This window comes from Zalophus californianus, chromosome 16 (genome assembly GCF_009762305.2).
Source record: "Zalophus californianus isolate mZalCal1 chromosome 16, mZalCal1.pri.v2, whole genome shotgun sequence".
Classification (NCBI taxonomy): domain Eukaryota; kingdom Metazoa; phylum Chordata; class Mammalia; order Carnivora; family Otariidae; genus Zalophus; species Zalophus californianus.
Window position 1 is genome coordinate 503,601 of NC_045610.1, and position 17,333 is coordinate 520,933.

Genomic DNA, 17,333 nt, shown 5'->3' on the forward strand with positions numbered 1-17,333 from the left:
TTTGACAGAGAGAGAGACAGCGAGAAGGGAGCATGAGCGGGGAGGAGACGGAGAAGCAGGCTCCCCACTGAGCAGGGAGCCCGCGGCGGGACCCGATCCCGGGAACCTGGGAGCAAGACCCCATTGGAAGGCAGACGCCCAACTGTCGGAGCCACCCAGGTGCCTCTATTTATTTATTTTAAGATTTACTTAAATTTTTTGGAGAGAGGGGAGGGGCAGAGGGAGGGAGAGAGAGAGAGAGAGAGAGAGAGTCTCGTGCAGACTCCCCGATGAGCGGAGCCTGCACCCGGGTGGATCCCACGACCCTGAGATCACGACCTGAGCGGAAACCGAGAGTCGGACACTTATCCCACGGAGCCACCCGGGAGCCCCTCACTCTGGGATTTTAGTCTGAGCGCGGTAGGGAAGTTGGAGGGTTCTATGCAAGGGCAAGCCTTGATCCTATTTACATCTTTAAAAGATTCCTGGGCGCTGCGTGGGGCATGGGTTGCAGGATTGCAGAGGGAGAAGCTCGAAGAATGCTTCGGGGCCGTGGTGGGTTGGAGCGAGGTGACATGAGCAGGTCGGAGCCCAGCCAATTTGGAGCCGGCTGGGGGGGTGATGGATGTGGGGGAGAAGGAAAGAGAGTTAACATGACTGGGTCGACGGTGGTGCCGTTCTCTGAGCTGGGGACGTGAGTTCTACGAAATCAGAGAGGACTGTTGCAAGGAGGAGTGCTGTGGGTCACCCCTGCATCTGGACTGCAGAAGCTGTCTCTGGAGGGTTGTAACCCCGGGAGACCCCAGCCCTGGGGGACATGGGAGGACCAACACCGCCCCCCCTTTAAGTCCCACGCCCCCAGCTCCAGCTCCTTTCGGCCTCACTGGCCCTCCTGTCACCCCCTTCCTTGCTCTGCTGTTTTAGGAAGTGAGGTGCAGACGTTTACCTTATGTACATGGTGCCCCGGGAGCAGAGGGTGAGCAGAGCAGGGGAAGCTGGAAGACAGTGGCCCAGGCTCTGCCCCTCCGGGTGTGGGTCTGCTGTGCTGCCCAAGGGGGAGGCCACGACACCAAGCACCTCACAGGCCGGTGGGAAACTGGGAAGCAGGAATGGCACAGGCATCCAGGAGATTGGATCTTTATTTTGTTTCCAGCTCAGCTGAGAGAGATTGGCAGAGAGTGGCCTGAAGGGGAAGACAGAGAGGCCAGCAGTACCCCAAGCTGGGCCTGGAGCCAACGCAGGGGCTTGGCACTCTTCTGCCTGTCCTTCCCAGAGCTGGATCTGAACTCAGGGCTGGCCCTGGGTCCTGGGGCTCTTTCCCCAATACCCTCGGTTTCCGTAGCTGAGAAAAGAGCCAGATCTGGAGTCCAGGATGCTGACCAGGCCGGAGGTTGTGGGCCTGAGCTAGCAGTGACCGCGTTACTCACGCACACTGTCTATGCACTTCATCATTGCGGGGTCTGCTCTGCTCCTGCCTCCGGGCTAAAGGCCCCCACCCTCCCACCCCCTGCTAGACACGTCCCCCCACTTAGAACCCCTGGAAGGTGCAGCAGCTACTGGGGACACTGGAGACGTGGGCGTGCTCTGCCTGAGCAGCCACCTGGAGCAGGGTCCCTTGGCCACAAACACTAGTGCTTGGTGTCGGTCCCTGCTCATGCTGGGGCTGGGCCTGGGTTTGGGGCGCAGCCAGGTGACTGAGCAAGGCATGACTCATGACTCTGGCCACTGCTGGGGTTCCCGAAGCCACCAGCCCCAACACATCAGCCTCTGTGTCATCTGAACTGCCATGGAGGATGAGGGGGCAGGCCCAGGCACTGGCCGTTGGCTTGGCCACCAGGTTGCTGAGTAGAACCCCAGTGCTTGGGGACAGGTGTCCGGAGCCAAAGGAGCTGTTGAGTGAGGACGCGAGGAGGAGCACGGAGCCACTGCTGTCTATGGTGGCCAGGACACTGCCCACAGGGGTCACGGGAGCTTGCAGGGGCACTGGGCAGGGGTCGGGGCTGGGCCCTCCAGAGCGCAGGGCTGCCTCCAGCACTGTCAGCAGCTCTGGACCAGCTGAGGGGCCGGGGGTGGTTGACAGGAGGCCCTGGGGCATGGCTAGCTGCAGTGCGGGCTCCAGGGCGGGCGTGGGTCCAGACGGGGGCCCCTGCAGCCCCAGGTCTCTGACCAGCAGGCTCAGCAGGGCGTCCCCGGCAAGGTCTGGGGTGGGGGCAACGGCTGCTCTGAGCAGGACAGCTGCCAGTTTGGGGTTGGTGGCTCGAGCCCCGGGGCCCAGGGGCGTCCCATCGGCATGGCACAGTAGTGGACAGAGGCCCTTTGTGCCCCGGGCTGCCAGAGCCGCAGCCAGGGCTGCATCCACCAGGAAGCCCTCTCGAGCCAGTGTGGCGGGGCCCACCAGCAGTTGCGGCCAGGGCAGGCGGCCAAAGTGCGTGTGCAGCAAGTGCAGGGTGGACAGAGCGGTCGGCAGCCCCAGGCCAGGGCCCAGGGTCTGGGCCGGGCCGGACGTCAGGGCAGTTGGAGTGCGCGAGGTGCTGTTGTAGAAGAGACCCCAGAACATGGCACCTGGAGGAGACAGAGGGGTCACACAGGACTCAGTGGCCCTGGGCCGGGGTCACTCAGTGGCCCCAGGTGAAGGTCGCTAACTGCAGTCAGGAGTTATTCTCTGAGCCTGGAGACGGGGTTGTGAAGTAGGCCCCAGGGTCAAGATCATGTGCACCGCGGAGCAGGGGCCACAGCCTAGGTCCTGCCAGTACGCGGCCTTGAGGTCAGGGCCCGAGTTCCAGGTCACCGAGCACGCCTGGGGTCGTGGGGCACTGACCTAGCCCTGTGGCATGAGGGTGCACCACTGCCAGACACAAAGCTGCTCCCACTCCTGCGTCCACGACGTTGCCGCCGGCGACAAGCAGCTCTCGGCCCAGGTGGGAGCACGTGGCTACAGCCAGGAAGACACTGTCTTGGGGAGTGGCCTGGGACCAAGGCCCCGGGCCCTCCCCTCCCCTCCCCGGAGCAGCTCCCCAGCTCTGACCTGCAGGGCTGATGATGGCACCATGGTGGTACACGCCGGGGTGGTGGGAGTGCCCGCCGGGCCGGGGGGCTGCTGAGCCCAGGCTTCCTGTAGGGTTACCCCTGGTGTAGAGTTGCCTCGCAGCCAGGGAGAAGCCAACAGCCAGCAGCAGCAGGGCGGCACCGAGGCGGGCCCAGGCCCCGGGCAGCCCGCCAAACTTGTTCCTGCTGAGACGGGTGTCCTGAGCCAGGGCTGGGGCAGGGGGCAACCAAGAGTCCCGAGAGAACCCAGCGAATACTTCCCAAAGGGTGTGGCCTTACTTGCGAGAGTGCACGTTCGCCAAGGACAAGGGCCTCCTGGCACAGCGTAGAGGAGACGTGGGGATCGGAAGGGGCTTGGGGAAACAGGACAGCCAGGGAGGGAGTCTCTCTGGGGAGGAGGTCGGAGAGGCAGGGCTGAGCCAGGCAGGAGGGAGGCCTGAGGTGGACTTGGCCAGCTTGAGGAGCAGAGCCCAGCCGGGTGTAGCCAGGCTCCAACCTGCCCAGCAGGTGCCTCCTGCGCCAGGGGTGGGGCCTGGGGACCTTTGACAGAGCAGCCGGCACGCCTGGCTTGGGACAAATGTCCCTTCAGACACACAGACCTTGGACGGACTGGTGGAGACCAGGTCTGGGGCTGCAGTGTGTGGCTTCTCCCCATTCACCCAGAAAGCTCCCGGAGCTGGACCAAGAGTGGGGGTGTCCGCCCTCTGTCCCCACCTTAGGGGCCCCGGAGGGAGGGGCCTGCCAGCCTCAGGCCTCAGGTGCCGGGTGCCCAGGCCCCTCCTTGACTCACCCCAAGGAGTCGTGGGGCCTCCGGGTGTCGGGAGCGACCAGCTCTGATGTCTCCTTCTCCTCATCGTCCTCAAACCCCAAGCTGGGGTCCCAGAGAAGCAGCTTTTGGTAGAGCACCGGCCCTGCGGGCGGTTCCATGGCCTCGCGGTGTGCACACCGGCTCTGCAGCCTGCCAGCCTCCCTGTGGAGTCCCGGCCTCGCCTGTGCTTGGCTGGGGCGGGGTGGGGGGGTGGGGGGGTGGAGGCAGCCTTGGGGAAGGGTGGTGTGGAATCTAGAACAGGTCTGGGCAGGGCACGAGGCCAGGGAGGCTGCGTGCGAGACTGCCCCATCAGGGCACAGGCTTGGGGGCTCTCGGGGCTGGGGAGCCTGGGACGGGGGTGCAGCTCCGTGAGGAAGGAGGAGCCCAGCCCCTGGGACCACAAGCCGCGAGCCTGAGACCCAGCTGGGACTCCTGCTGGACCCCGCCCTCCGGGGAGGCAGCCACTGGATCCCCCGCCTGTTTGGGACTCAGTGTGGCTTGGGTCAGGGCTAAGCATGTGACTAGGTGCCTGTGTGGGTGAGTCCGGCCTTCTCTGTCTGGGGAGCAACCTGGAGGGTGGGGAAGGTGACACCGTGGCATGTCGTGCGGCTCTTGCCCAGCGGGTGGCACTGCAGACCTCCTGGGCCCACGGCCCCGACCCTGAGTCCCCAGCACCTGCTCCGTGGTGAGGTCTCACCTCCCAGAAGGCTGCTGTGGGACACGCCGTGAACCCCAGGCTCGGCGCGCTCGTCCCCTGTGGCGACCCGTCTCCCCCATGACCACGTCACACCTCCAGCTCCCCAGCCTCAAATCCCGACCCTCCGACGTGCCCCAGTGGACAACCCCACCTCCCATGTCATGCAGCCACATCGAGGCCACCCCCACTGGGTTCTCTCCCCCCCACTGCAAGGGGAAAGCCATTCGCGGCCTCTGGTTCTGGCCCCAGCCCCTCCCGGCTCCGGCCCCCGGCTGGCCCAGGACCCCACGGCCTCACTGACCGTTTCTGTCCCGCAGCTTCATGATTTCCACGCTGGTTCCTTGTCTACAACGCCTGGAGGGCGAGAACACAGACACTCTCCCAGGTACGGGTATGCGGCCCGCCCCATGTCACGCTGCAGGACGTGGGCAGGCGCTCCTCAGGTGAGCGCGGAAATGCAGGTGCGTCTCCCGAGCAGTGATGCGGGGCCGGGGCCGGGTGGGACGACGCATTCTGTCTGCTGCTAGGGCACAGAGATCGCAGGGCAGGTGGTGACGGGGGGAGGCACAGGAGGGTCTCTGGGATGCAGGGGAGGCTGTTTCTTAGTCTGACGTGGGTTTCCCGAATGTGCCGATTGTGGAAATGCATCCAGCTGTGCATTTATGGCACAGGCTCTTGTCTGGAAGTACATTTTATTCAATTTTATTTTTTTTAAAGCTCAAGTATTTTCTACATTGAAACAATCACAGAAATCGTCCAATGCCGCGTGGTTCTCTGCCCCTCCCCCTTTCTCTTGGCCTCTTCACGAGCAGGTGGGGTGTTCTCCACTTCGGGTGCATCGGAATCACTCAGGGGGTTTGTGAGATCCGAGTTTTGACCCTGTAGGTCTGGGGTAGGCGCCACGAATCTGCTTTCCTAACTCCCGGGTGATCCCGGGACCACAATCTGACCCACAAAAAATCATGGGCACCTGCTGCCTTCCACTTCCCCTCAGCTCACTCTAAGCTGGTTTCCGGGGTTTCTGATTTCTCGGCCCAATAAAAACTGAACCAACCATATGGAGATACCAGCAGAGGGTCGCCTCCTTTTTGTTTGCCAAGGGGATGTGTGTGTGGGAGGGGGTCACAAAGACCATCTGCTCTCATTTCATAAACCAAGGGAAGGTTACAATCTCAGAATGAAGGTCGGTCCTTCCTTCCTAAGATCTTGTTCGGTTTCTGCCACGGACTCACCACGTGGCTGTGGGCGTCTTGACGCCACTTCTATGAAACAGGAGTGACAACATCTGTCCTCCTGGAGCTGAGGCGTGAATCAAACCAGGAGATTCTCTGAAAACCCTTAGGCCGGTGCCTGGTACACACTGGACCCTCCAGAGACGTGCATTCCTTCCTCGGACCGCAATTTATAGGAAGAGACCTAGGTTTCCTCATCCTGTTTCCGGCGCAGAGCTCCTAAAACTCTTGCAACTTCCTAAATGCTGAGAGACCTAAAGGTGCCTTTTGTTTGTTAATGGGGTGGCACTTGGACCCCACCTAAGGGGAGGCTGGAGGCCAGGAGAACTCCCAGTCCCCCCACTGACCAGTGCGGATGGATGACGGGCTGGAGGTCGAATCAATCACCAAAAGCCAATGGTTTAATCAATGGTGTCTAAGTAAGGAAGCGTCCACGAAAGCCAAAAATAGGGTGAGCGCACGGGGGTGCTGGTGGATGGGGCTCCTGGAGGGGGCAGGGCGGCCCTGCCCCTGCCCCACACCTCGCCCTGGCCTCTCTCCCCCCTGCTGTCCCTGAGTTGTGCCCTTTATTATAAACCGGTGATCTAATGAGTAAATGAGTTTCCTGAGCTCTGTGAGCCGCTCTAGCAGATTAACAGAACCTGAGGAGGGGCCACGGGAGCCTCTGATTCACAGCTAGTCAGTCAGAAGCACAGCCGACAATGTGGACCTGCGCTTGGCCCATCCGGTGGGCAGGGCTGGGGTGCGCGGTCTTGTAGGACTGAACCTTTACCCTGGGCAGGGGCTCTGACCTTATCGCCGGGTACACAGGGTCAGAAATGAGTGGAGGCCAGGAGAACCCGCTGGTGTCTGAAAACCCGCCCCCACCCCCCACTGGAATTGGGTCCAGGAAGCAATTACTCCCTCTGTGCTTTAGGGCTTCAATCTCACGATGCTAAAGCGGTCTGGATAATTCACACCCAGCAACCCCACGCACACACTCACAGGTGGCCCTCCCTCTGAGTATAGGACTGAAGATGCATTCATTCCTTCTCCTAGCCTTGGGGGCACATTAGAATCACCTGGTAAGCTAAACCCCCAATATCCAGGCAAACCAATTAAATAATTAAATCAGAATCCTTAGGTGGGTGATTCATCTGTATGTTTAAAACGTTTCTCAGGTGTTTTCAGTGTGTAGCCACCGTAGGGGACAGCTGCCTTATCTAGCCCTCTAGTGATTTTTGCAACAGGAACAATTCCATCAATTTTCTTTTTGAGAGAGAGAGAGAGAGAGATGGAGCGCAGGTGTGTGCACCTGTGCCTGAGGCGGGGAGGGGCAGAGGGAGAGAGAGCAAATCTTAAGCAGGCTCTGAGCTGGGTTCGATCTCAGGACCCTGAGATCATGACCGGAGCCGAAATCAAGAGTCAGACGCTTAACACTGAGCTATCCAGGTGCCCCTCTGTCAATTTTTTTTTAAGTTTTTCTTTAAGTTCCAGTTAGTTAACATACAGTATAATACTAGTTTCAGGTGTAGCATTTAGTGATTCAACATTTCCATGTATCACCCTGTGCTCTTCACACTCCATCAGTTTTTTAAAATACGACGATCCAGGGGCGCCTGGGGGGCTCAGTCGTTAGGTGTCTGCCTTCGGCTCAGGTCATGATCCCGGGGTCCTGGGATCGAGCCCCGCATCGGGCTCCCTGCTCCGCGGGAAGCCTGCTTCTCCCTCTGCCACTCCCCCTGCTTGTGTTCCCTCTCTCGCTGTGTCTCTCTCTGTCAAATAAATAAAATCTTTAAAAACTAAAAATAAAATAAAATACCACGACCCTGGTCTGCCCCCTCCCCCACCATCAAGCACCAGCTGAGTCAGTATCTCCACAAGTGAGCCTCAGTCATCATGAGGCTTTGAAAGCTCCCCCAGAGAACTGCTGCTAGAATTATGCCCTCACAGACCCATTTCTCAGGCGTGCACGGGTACCTCCTCTGAGGCTGGGTTGTCCCCCAGTCCACAAAGCACATCCTCCAGGCTCTGGTTGCTCCATCCAACCAAAGGGGTCCCAGAGGCAAGGAAGGGTATGGGGCCAGCGGTCAGCAATCCTCCAGGCTCCTGAAGCTCCGGGGAAGGCTTTCCTGCTCAGCACCCCTCCAGCTCAGGCCTGCCGGGTGTGTGCACGGGTGCGTGCACACACCTTTCTTCGGGTTGACTTTATAATTGACCCCGGGACATGCTCAGATTTGACTCTGGTTATAGGAGGGAACGAGTAGAAGGACTGGCTTTTCCTCTCAAGGTGATTCTGTGTGAGGTCCCCAGAATATTGGTATGAAAAAACAATACTCCAGGTGATTCCAGTTGCAGGAACCACTGAAAATGGTTTTGAACAAGTCAGGAACAACCTGAACAGAGAGAGGATGCAGTGTTAAAATGAGTGTATGCCATTTGCCATAGTAATTGTGCACCTGGGAAATGAAATAATCGTCTTTCTGGGATTATTAAATGCTGGTGTAAGCTAATAATTTCTGAATGCCACTGTGGTCCACAAGTCAGAATGGGGACAACGATGCTGTTTGGTGTTGGTCTCAGCCTGTCAACCGGCAATGCTGCGGCTGGACGGGCCTTTGTGGATCTTACTATGTTGTGAGACACCCTTCAAGAGCCGTCAGAAAACTGCAGGAACAGGGGCGCCTGGGTGGCTCAGTCGGTGAAGCGTCTGCCTTTGTCCCAGGTCGTGATCTCCGGGTCCTGGGATTCAGCCCCGTGTCGGGCTCCCTGCTCCACGGGGCGTCTGCTTCTCTCTCTCTCTCCCTCCCTCTGCCCCTCCCCCTCCTCGTCCTCTTTCTCAAATAAATACATAAAATCTTAAAAAAGAAAGGAAACTGCAGAAACAAAGGTCTATTACATACAGGACCTGGAAATTACAGAGCACACCTGGGCCACACAGTGAGGGGGTCTGAGCTTCTGCTTTTATTGGGGTTGAGGATGGGGCCTGGGGCTCTCTTTATTAGTGAATTTAAAACGTAACAGTGGGAACTTAAAATGCAGGCAAGAAAAGACTAGTGGCCCAAATAGCCAATTATTGAAATCAACCAAGATTTCTAAAACGAAGGAGCAGTTTGCTCTTCGGGGATGGCCCATAACCACCCCCTGAACTGAATACAGGGCGAGCCCGTGCGTTTTCTGGACAGTCTCTGTCAGCAAACATTCCCAGGTCACTTCAAGTTACAAAAGTCTCATTTCAGTAATTGCAATTAAGAAAGCCGTCCGGGTAGGTCAAATGCATGGAGACAAAGGAGGATAGTGGTTTCCAGGGGTGGGGTGGGGGGGCTGTGGGGAGTTTGTGTTTAGTGGGCAAGGGGCTTCAGTCAGGGACGATGAGGTTTCTGGGGAAGGATGCGCGGTGGTGTAAGTGAACTTGGTGCCGCTGAATTGTACATTTAACAATGGCTAACATGGCCAATGTTATGTTAGGTATATTTTACCACAGTGAAAAATGCAAAAAAAGTACAAGGCCTCCCAAAACAAAACTTAAAAGTTCATTCAAGGTTAAAACCCTCTCCCTTGCACCTTCTCGGTCTGTGTTGGGTTAGGCCTCCAGCAACAGGAGAAAAGGCGTGTGCATGAGAGAGTGTGTGTGTGTGATCGACCCCTTCCAGACTTGCCTGCCGGCTCCTGCACCCGGAGACCCTACTCCTCACCCGCTAGACTGATGTTGGCTCCTCCAGGTCGAGGTAGGGGAGAGGGGCAGGTAAGGTCTTCCAACCAGCACCGCCTGAGCCGGCGCGCAGCCTCTCTGGGCTTGCGGTGTGTACGAAGCTGACTCATCTATAGTGGGACTCTTTTGCAAGCTCTTCCCAAGCCCCGCAGCCGGTACCACGACCCCGGCCCCTCGCCCACATCCCCTTGGCTTCCGCAGGTGGGTGAGCCTCGTGGGCTCCTGGCTGCAGGCGCCCCGTCCCTGGCTGTCAGGATCTCACGTCCCGCCAGGGGGCGCGCGCGGGCAGGCTTCAGGGGCGCCCGGAGTCTGGCCTGAGCACCTGTCCCCGGGGGGCCGGCGCCCTTCTCCCCATAGATTTAGGGGTATCGGCTTCCGGTGCAGTGAACTGCCTTCGCTTTGCTCTGGAAACTGCCGTTGGCCAGCAAGTCAGCCATGCATTCCATTTTAAAAATCAGATTTTTTGAGATATAATGTATATAGGGCGCCTGGGTGGCTCAGTTGGTTAAGCGACTGCCTTCGGCTCGGGTCATGATCCTGGAGTCCCGGGATCGAGTCCCACATCGGGCTCCCTGCTCAGCGGGGAGTCTGCTTCTCCCTCTGACCCTCCCCTCTCTCATGCTCTCTCTCTCTCTCATTCTCTCTCTCAAATAAATAAATAAAATCTTTAAAAAAAAAGAGATATAATGTATATAAAGTAAAATTCACCCATTTTAATGTATACAGCCATTTACCAACACCACAATCAAGATAAAGAACGTCTACATCACCCAAAAAGTTTCCTTGTGCCCCTCGGCCTCACCTTTTACCTCTGGCCCTCGGCAACTACCAAGCTAATTGCCTTTACCAAAGGACTCCTGTTTTGAGGATTTACATATTATTAATGGGATCATACAATGTATCATCATTCATATCTGACTCCTTTCACGTAGGGTAAAGCCTTTGAGAGGACTCCAAGTTGTTGCATGTATTCCTATTTTTTTTTTTTTTTTTACAGTGAGCAGCGCTCAATGTGTCTATATACAGCAATGTATTTGCCCATCAGTGGAGATGGGGTTGTTTCCGTTGTTTTATTATTATGAATATAGCGGCTGTAAACACTTCTGTGCAAGTGTTTGAACACATGTTTTCATCCCTCTTTTTTGAAAAAAAATTTTAAAGATTTTATTTATTTATTAGAGAGACACAGAGGGAGAGTGTGAGCAGGGGGAGGGGCAGAGAGAGAAGCAAACTCCCCAGTGAGCAGGGAGCCCTACACGGGGCTCGATCCCGGGATCTCGGGATCATGACCTGAGCCCAAGGCAGATGCTTAACCCACTGAGCCACTCAGGCGCCCCAGTTTTAGCTACAGTTTTATTTAGGTCTATGATTCATTTTGAATTGATTTTGGGGAATGGCATGAGGTACAGACCAAAGTTCATTTTATTTTTGCATATAGATATCCAATTATTCCAATGCCCCTTGTGAAAAAGACTATTGTCTTCCTGGTTTTCAACCCTTGTTGCAAATCAATGGACTACACGTATATAAGCCGATTTCTGGACTCTATTCTTGCTCATAATTAGCCCTGGTCTGATACCAGGAAAGATACCTCCATCTTTCCTACACGATGAGAACACTGTCTTGATTATATAGCTTTATATAGTAAGTCTCAAAATCAAGTAGTTTGGGACCTCCAGGGTAGTTTTTCTTTTTTAAAAGAATTTTTGGCTAGCATTTAGAATTGATTTCGCAGTTTTTTGGAAAGAAAGCCTGTAATGCCTTTGATCGGGGTGATGATACTCTCTAGACCCACCTGGAGTGAACTGACAACAATATTGATTCTTATGATTTGTGAACCAGTGTATTTCGCCATTTGTTTAGGACTTTTTAAATTTATCCCTGCAATATTTTGCAGTTGTTCATGTACAAGTCTGCTGTATGTTTTGTTAAATATCTACTTGAGCATTTTTAAGTTTTCTGCTATCATGAATGGTACTGAGTTTTCTACAATTGTAATTACTATGGTAAATGATATTTTTAAAAAATATCTCAGTGCCCTACTAATAATGTCTTGCTCATGTAAAGAAATCCAATTGATTTTTGTGTATTCACCTTGATCCTTGTATCCTGAGACCTTGCTAAGCTCATTTATTAGTTAGAGTAGTTTCTCTGTAGATTGCTTAAGATTTTCTAAGGGGAGGTATGTTTTTGTGACTTTGTATCCAATATGCATGCCTTCTGTTTCTTGTCTGTTGCACTGGCTAAAACTCGGAGCACAATTTTGAACCGAATAAGTGAGACAAGATATGCTGGTCTTTGTCCCCTAATCTTAGAGGAGACACATTCAGCCTTTTATGGTCAAGAACTGTGTTAGTTGTAGGTTTGTTCTGGCTGCTTTTTATAAGGTTGAGGAAGTTCCTTTCTGTTCCTATTTACTAAGAGGTTTTAAAAATTTTTTTAATCATTAATGTGGATGTTGTACTTTGTCAAATGTTTTTTCTGCATCTATTGAGATAATCCTGTAGTTCTTCTCGTTTGCACTGTTAATTTGGGTTATATTGATTAATTTTCAAATGCTTACCTAAGCTTTCATTCCCGGCATAAACCTCTGATGGTCACGATGCATTATCTTGTTACGTATTACTGGATTTGATTTGCTCGAGTCTTGTGGTTATGTTCTTATCTAGTTTGAGTATCGGGAAAAACCAGGCCAGGAGCAGCTCCTTTCTTTCAAAAATTTCTTTAATTTCCTAAATGTTTCTTTTAACATTTCTTTCATAAATGTTTGGTGGACTTCATCAGTGAAGTAATTTGTGCCTGGGGTTTTCTTTTAAGAAGGGTTAGCTCTTCTTTTTGAGTGAGTTTTGACACTTTGTGTCTTTGGGGGATTTATGCATTTCATTTAGTCAAATTTATAGTTCATGATAACCCCTCATTACCCTCTCCAAGCCTGTAGGGTCTGTGGAAATGTCCTCTGTTTCACTCCTGATAATTTGTGTGTTTTCTTTCCCCTGATCTGTCTGCCTATCTGTCCGCCCCCCCCCCCCCCCCCATTTTATAGATCATTTCAAAGAATCAGGTTTTGGATTAATTTCTGGCATAATTGACTTTATTATGTTTTGTTTCCCACTTAATTAAATTCTGCTCTCATATTTATGATTTTCTTCTGCTTATTTCAGACTTGACTTGCGCCCCTTACTTCCTTTTCTGACTTCCCTTGGGTGAATGAAATATCACTTGTGGCTCCATTTCTATTTCTTGTTAGTTTACTGGCCATAGCATTTTGCTGCGCTATCTCACTGGTTGGCTTAGGGTCTATAGTATAGGGCATCTTTACCTACTGCAGCCCAGTCACCCCCTTGCAAGGGTGATGCTCTGCTATTCCATGCATCTCGTGAGACCCATATGACGGTGAAGCCAAAGCAAGGAGCTGGGGCAACGGCAAACCACACCTTCCCAATGTCACTGCTAAAAAACTATTATTTCATGTATTTTGTCCGTTTTTAGAGCATGTTGGTAAGAGGGAAAATTCAGTCCTTGTCATTCCATCTTGGCAACAAATGGGATCTCCTTGATACTTTTGAGATTTTCATTTTACGTTGCTTTTTTTTTTTTAAGCAATTTGATTATTTGATTACCATGTGGGTTGGGGTGGTTTTCTTTGTTCCTTTGCTTGGATTTTGTTGAGATTCTCGGATCTATGGGTTGATGGTCATCATTTCCTTTGGAAAATTTTAAAGCATGATGTATTGAGATACTTGTTTTCGGTTCTGCAATGTTCTCTCCTCCCAGGATACCAGCCACGTGTACGTGAGTGAGATGGCTTGATGCTGCCCCACAGCCCATTGTTACTCAGTTCCCGTCTTTCCCGGTGGCTTTTCTCCTGGGGCTCATTTTGGGCAGCTTTTGTCGCATTTTCTGCAGGTCCGCTGATCTTTTCTTCGGGGGTGTCCCATCTGGTCGTAACCCCTTTGGGGGTATTTCCATTTTGGGTGTAGTGTGCTCACGCCCCAGAAGTCCCACACTCTGGTCTCTTTTGTAAACCTCCCATTTTCCTCCTTGTTCTGCCCCAATTTTCCTCAGTGATGTTTATAAGAGTCAAAACAGCTGTTGGAAAGTCTTTATCTACTAATTCCTTCATCCCTGTCATCTCTGGGTCTGTTTCTAGTAATCGTTGTTTCTCCTACATATGGGTCACATTTTTCCATTCTGTTGCAGGTCTGGTGATGTTCTAGTAGGTGCTGAATGTTCTGGATTTTATGTTGTTGAGTGCTGTATTCTGCTGTATTTCTTTAAAGAATAATGGGTTTTGTTCTGGCTCGTGGTTATGTAACCTGTGAATCAGTTTTATTCTTTCCGCTTCTTTTGAAGCTTTGTTAAGGCAACTTTTATTCTGGGACTAGTTAGCCACACTACTAGTGCATGGTTCTTTTTTTTTTTTTTTCCATAAAATGTACTGGTGCATGGTTCTTATTTTACTTTTCTTCTCTTCTCTTTTCTCTCCCTTCCCTTCCCTTTCCTTTTTTTTTTTTTTACAGCTTTATTGAGCTATAATTTACAAATAAAATTGTAATATATTTAAAGTGCACAACATGATAATTTGATGTACATACACATTGTGAAAGAATTCCCACAATCAAGTTAATTAACACGTCCATCACCTCACATGATTACCTCTGTCGTATGTGTGAGAACGCTTGAGATTTATTCTCTTAGCAAATTTCAATGGTACAATTCAGTGTTCTCAACTACAGTCACCATGTGTGAGACCACGCAGTGTGTGTCTTTCTTTGTCTGGCTTATTACATGTAGCGTAATGCCTGACCGTGAATCAGCAAATGGCAGGATTTTCTTTCTCGAGGCTAAATAATACTCTGTCATATGTGGTGTGCATATTCACACCACGTCCACAGTGGCTGCACTGGTTTGCATGCCTACCAGCAGGGCACGAGTTTCCCTTTTCCACGTCCTCACCAACATTTACCTCCCGCCTTCTTGATAGTAGACCTCCTAGGAGGTGTGCGTGATATCTCCCTGTGGTTTTTGATTTGCATTTCTCTGATGATCAGTGATGTGGAACACCTTTTAATGTACCTATTGGCCCTCTGTACGTCTTCTTTGGAAAAATGTCTCTTCAGGTCGTTCGTCCATTTTTAATTGGGTTGTTTCTTTGCTATTGAGTTGTGAGTTCCTTATGTATTTTGAATATTAGCCCTTTATTAGATAGATATGTGGCTTGCAAATATTTTCTCCCATTCTGTAGGTTGCCTTTCATTTTGCTGAAATGCATGACCCTTCTGAAGACTCTACCCAGTGCTCGAGGTACCACGAGGTCTCTCCATTCTGACCGGTGGAAGCAGGGACTGTCCCCACTCCTGCGTGAGCCCCACCAATGGCTTGGCCTGCTACTTCACGGTGGTTCTTTCTGCTCATGTACAAGCACGTCAGTTCTTAGCAAACCTCCAGGAGACGCTCTGCAGACACCAGGAGCTTTCTCTGGAGTCTCCTTCCTCCTGAGCACTTGGCCCTGTGAAGTCCAGTTGCTTCCCCTCAGTGAGACTGGGGGCTCTGTTTGGGCACCCCCCACCCCCCGCTCCGGCTTCAGCTGAGGGCTGGCACGTTGCTCCTTCTCTTCTCCCAGGGACCTGCCTGTTGTTCCTGGTCTGAAAGAATGTTTTCTGTGTTCTTGCCAGACTCCTAATTGCTTACAGTAGGAGGGGGCCTTGCCTGAGGCCATTAACCCTTCCAAGGCAGGAATGGAGGTCCTCCTTCGCGGATGTCTGAGGTGTGAGCCCTGTTCTCTATGTTACCCCCTCGTTCCTGGAACATGAACAGTTACTGACTCTCCGCGTGATCCTAGTGAAGCTGCTGTCTGGGACCAGCACACCCCCCCTTCCCCTTTGCTAGGATCATAGGACAGATCTCTCCAGAGCAATGATACCTCTAGTTCCTTCTAACCGCTCTTAGCCTGGTCAGCCTCTTTTGTGAGCTCAAGGCAGGGGTGGTGGTCAGCTCAGGGCCTGGTTCCCAAACGCCTCCTTTGTGAGTCTGACTTTGGCGGGCTCCCCTCACTCTGGAACGTGGGAGTCATTGGCACCTACGGTCCTGGGGTCTTGGTCAGCACTGGGACAAGGCCAATCCTATTCTCACACCCTGTTCAAGCCACGGCAGGCAGGGTTCTGTCGTGATTCCTACGTCATATGAGCCCCTAGAGGAAAAACAGCCCCCAGGATGCACAGAAAATTTTGACCGAAGCAGAGGGCCTGGAGCAGGGGTGGCAGAGCGATTCTGTTGGGTGGCGTGGACTCAACGGGCAAGGGTAGGACGTGCTTGGAGGGACTGTAGGGGGCTACGAGAAATGGGTGGGGTCAGGGGGAGCGATTCAGGTGGGTGGGGGGCTTGGAGGGGCTGCAGGTCCTGGAAGGGGTGGGAGAAATCAGAGGGAGGGGGGAGCGGGAGTGGGGAAGGAGGGGGCTCAGCTGGTGTGGGGCAAGGAAGACAGCGATACAGGAAAACCGTTAAATGTTTTCAAATTGTGGTAAAACATACATACCATTGATCATTTTAAGCATTTTTAAGTGTACAGGTGGGTGGTGTCAAGCACGTTCACAACATCATCCAACCATCCCCACCGTCATCTCTGGGACTTGTGCATGTCCCCAAACAGAAACCACTGAACCTGACCAACCCCGCTACTGTTTGTTCTGTCTGGTGGCGGAGGGTGGGGGGCTGGGGGCGTGGGGGCGGGGCAGGGGCAGTAAAGTCCCCTGGAGAATTGGGAGCCTGGGAGGAGAACTGGGGGGCCAGAGGAGCTGAGAGGAGTCTGGGGCAATTGGTGAGGAGGGGGTGGCCAGGGCTGGCCATCCTGATGAGTCGCAGCCGTCCCACAAACAGGGCCGTCTGGGCCCCCTCTGGGAGCACCTGCTGTAGCAGCCCCGTGCTCGGGGACAGCTGCTGGGACCCTGGCCTGGCTGGACCTGGAGCTCCCTGCTGCAGGACGGGCTCTGCCCCCACCCTGTGATCAGCCTGCTTGGGGTGGGGGGAGAGAGGGGGCCTGGGGGACCCCCCAACCTTTCCTCCTCACTGGGATGAGGGCTGGCCAGAGGTGGCATTGCAGCTTGCTTGGTTTTACACATACCTGGCCATTTGGGAAAAAGGGAAATACTCTGCTCATGGTCCCACATGAGGTACCAGGGAGTCTCCAGCAGGCTCGCGGTGGGAAAGTGGAGGGCACGGGTGGGGGGTGGGGCTGGGGTACGAAGGTCTGAGTGTCCCGAAGGGTTTGAGTTCTAGAGAGAGACTGGGGCTGGAGGGACCTCGGGAGGGGAGGAGCTTGTGTTTCTGGTGAGTGTTGGGCTGTAGGAGGTCCACACTGTGGGGGTGGGTGCTGCTGCCGGGGAAGGGCCCCGAGAGGAAGGGGGTGAGGGTCTGGGGGGGGGCCCTGGGAAGAACAGGGAGGTAATGGTAAGTGGGGCAAGGAGGGGAGGGAAAGCTGGGAGCCAGGTTTCAACCTGGGAGGGGCAGACAGACACTCCTTCCTCAGAGGTTGAGACTCCGCACTATGATTAATCCATTTCTCAACTCTTGTCACTCTACCAGTTCTGGCGTCCTCACTCTGGGGCTGAGCTAGGAGCAGGCCTGACTGGAGCCCTCCACACGGGCCCCATGAAAATCCACTTCTAGGGGGTGCTGACGCAAACCCTGTCCTCCTCACTTGAGGCACCCCCCCCAGCCCTCGCGCCCCACCCTGGCGCTCCAGGCCATGCGCAGAGCGAGGGGGCAGGAAGGCCACGGTGCAGGTGCTCCTGAGGTCTCTGCTGTGGGCACTTTGGGCTCAGGTTCAGGGGGACCTTCGGAGGCACTGAAGGGGGCAGATGGGAGAAGCACCTGCTGCCACGC

General features: G+C 53.7%; 1 protein-coding gene and 1 long non-coding RNA gene across 5 annotated transcripts; one reads left to right on the forward strand and one right to left on the reverse strand.

Annotated features, from left to right (window-relative positions):
- Positions 1-15: 15 nt before the first annotated feature.
- Positions 16-5,566, forward strand: LOC113939508. The gene is made up of 3 exons (XR_003525273.1): positions 16-159; positions 4,847-4,990; positions 5,247-5,566. It is a non-coding gene; the product is annotated as an uncharacterized LOC113939508 (long non-coding RNA).
- Positions 1,109-3,980, reverse strand: GGT6 (gamma-glutamyltransferase 6). 4 transcript variants are annotated; one of them, XM_027625710.2, is made up of 5 exons: positions 3,815-3,980; positions 3,304-3,412; positions 3,005-3,207; positions 2,798-2,911; positions 1,109-2,541 (listed from the first exon to the last, which is right to left on the reverse strand). In XM_027625710.2, the coding sequence occupies exons 1-5, from the start codon at positions 3,876-3,878 to the stop codon at positions 1,508-1,510; spliced, it is 1,524 nt and encodes a 507-aa protein (XP_027481511.2). In that variant the 5' UTR covers positions 3,879-3,980; the 3' UTR covers positions 1,109-1,507. The 4 variants fall into 4 exon arrangements, with proteins under 4 accessions (XP_027481511.2, XP_027481510.2, XP_027481513.2 ...); XM_027625709.2 differs by having other exon boundaries at positions 3,005-3,210; XM_027625712.2 differs by lacking the exon at positions 3,304-3,412.
- Positions 5,567-17,333: the final 11,767 nt, after the last annotated feature.